General features: G+C 59.5%; 1 protein-coding gene across 1 annotated transcript in view; it reads left to right on the top strand.

Moving 5' to 3' along the window:
- Scarf2 (scavenger receptor class F member 2) overlaps positions 1 to 1,792 on the top strand; it is a gene marked incomplete at its 5' end in the record, with an annotated part of 4,470 nt that extends 2,678 nt beyond the window's left edge. Inside the window, 2 exon segments of the mRNA XM_033758561.1 lie at positions 14 to 172; positions 1,239 to 1,792. Coding sequence (XP_033614452.1) covers positions 14 to 172; positions 1,239 to 1,429 — 350 coding nt within the window.
- Between the last annotated feature and the right edge of the window lie 7 nt (positions 1,793 to 1,799).

The raw sequence follows: 1,799 nt of genomic DNA, 5'->3' as shown, positions 1-1,799 counted from the left end.
CTCGAACCGCCCCCGGCCCTGTCCGCCGGCCCCTCGCTCAGGCCCTGCCCCCGCAGGGAGCTCTCGCTGGGAAGGAAGAAGGGTCCGCAGCGCCTGTGCGGGCGCTTCAGCCGCATCAGCATGAAGCTGCCCCGGATCCCTCTGCGCAGGCAGAAATTACCCAAAGTCGTAGGTAAGGGGGAGCCCATGAGGGTCACTGAGGGAAGCACCCACGGCGGAGGCTCCGAAGGCTTCTGGGAAGCGGGTGTGAAAAGTCCGGGGCTTCGTGTAGAAGTGGGAGGATTCCGAGGTTGTGGACGTGAGGAGTCTCGACCAGAGAAGGAAAGGGAATGCTGCTAAGAGCTGGGTCAAGGGAGAAGGCAGGAGTCACAGGTGTGTGGCTAGGTATAGGTGAACGTGTCCTGAGTGATTGCATCAGAGCTGTGTAGGCGACATTCGGGGCTCTACTATATGGCCTGGTGCAAAGATGCAGGGGAATGCATGGGCCTGTGTTGGAGCGAACGCTCTGGCCCCAAGGGGAAGATCACCTCCTGCTTGGATCCTTAGCAGTGCCCTGAGCGCTTCCTGGAAACTGGCAGGCTGATTCTCCACCCCTGTCTGAGGACCTCTGGGGTGGAGGCCGAGTTCTCCCGTGTATGCTGACACCCAACCAGGATGAGTTGGGGTGAGGATAAAGAGGTTCAGACTTGGTAGGTAAAGGGGACGGCTGAGAAAACCCTCCGGGTGGACACAGACAGGTGTCGGGGCTGGGCCCCACATCCCTTCTGTGGGCTGGAGACTGATCAGCCAGCTCTGGGATCCTTGGAGGCCAGGCCAGGCACCCAGGTGCAGGCTGCCAAGATGGGCTGAGCCAAGAGCAACCTTATCTCTGTAGAGTTGCGCTCAGAAGTGCTCCGAGGCTCCCCAGGTCCCACGAGGCAGGATCTGAAATGTGGCATGGAGATCCTGGGTCCCAGCCAGGTGTCCTCTCTAGGCAACTCTTTCTGACCTTTCCTCAAACCTTCAGCCCAGTCTTGTTTCAGCTCTGGCTGTACACACCCACGCCTAATCCTCTTTCTTTGTGGGGTTCATTGCTACCTGTTCTCCAGACCTGGTCTAGTGTCACTCTACCTGTTGAATTTCTTGTCGCACTTGCAGTCTTGAGGTAGGGTTGCTCTTTCTTGATCGTTCCCTGTACATTTGGCCAATGAGGGCAGAGGCTGGGGCAAGGCAGAGACCCTGGCTCACCCCTCCTCCAGTGGCCCATCACGACCTGGACAACACACTCAACTGCAGCTTCCTGGAACCACCGTCAGGGCTGGAGCAGCCTTCACCATCTTGGTCCTCCCGGGCCTCTTTCTCGTCCTTCGACACCACGGATGAAGGCCCTGTGTACTGCATTCCCCACGAGGGTGAGTGTAACCTGGTTCTCAGACGGGAAGAAGCCTGAAGGGCTGGGATGCTGGCATTTTTTCCTTCGCCACCAGACTCACTGGGTGATCTCAGCCAGGGCCTAACCTCTGAGCCTCCTAGAGGAGGACGACGGAATCCATCTGGAGAACGTCGGAGGGTCAGACTTGATGGTGGCGGCACCTGAGGATGGGGTGGAGGACGGGTCCAAGGTCAGCCAAGGCTAGACCTCAGCCCCAAAAGTGCTCCTCACTCCCCAGCCGTCAGCCGCTCACCTAGGGGCGCTAAGTTATGGCTGGTGCTATGAACGTGCCCTTGGCAACAGCGACAGGACGGCCGGGGCCAGGTGGAGGAAGAGGGACGGTGAGGGTTTGTGCCCGGAGGTTGGACCCGCAGCCAGCCGACTCTTC

Source organism: Fukomys damarensis, unplaced genomic scaffold (assembly GCF_012274545.1).
Source record: "Fukomys damarensis isolate Sample0158 unplaced genomic scaffold, DMR_v1.0_HiC HiC_scaffold_34, whole genome shotgun sequence".
In the NCBI taxonomy this organism is placed as follows: domain Eukaryota; kingdom Metazoa; phylum Chordata; class Mammalia; order Rodentia; family Bathyergidae; genus Fukomys; species Fukomys damarensis.
Note: the sequence above shows the minus strand (reverse complement) of the source record. Positions and strands in the feature narration are given on the sequence as shown.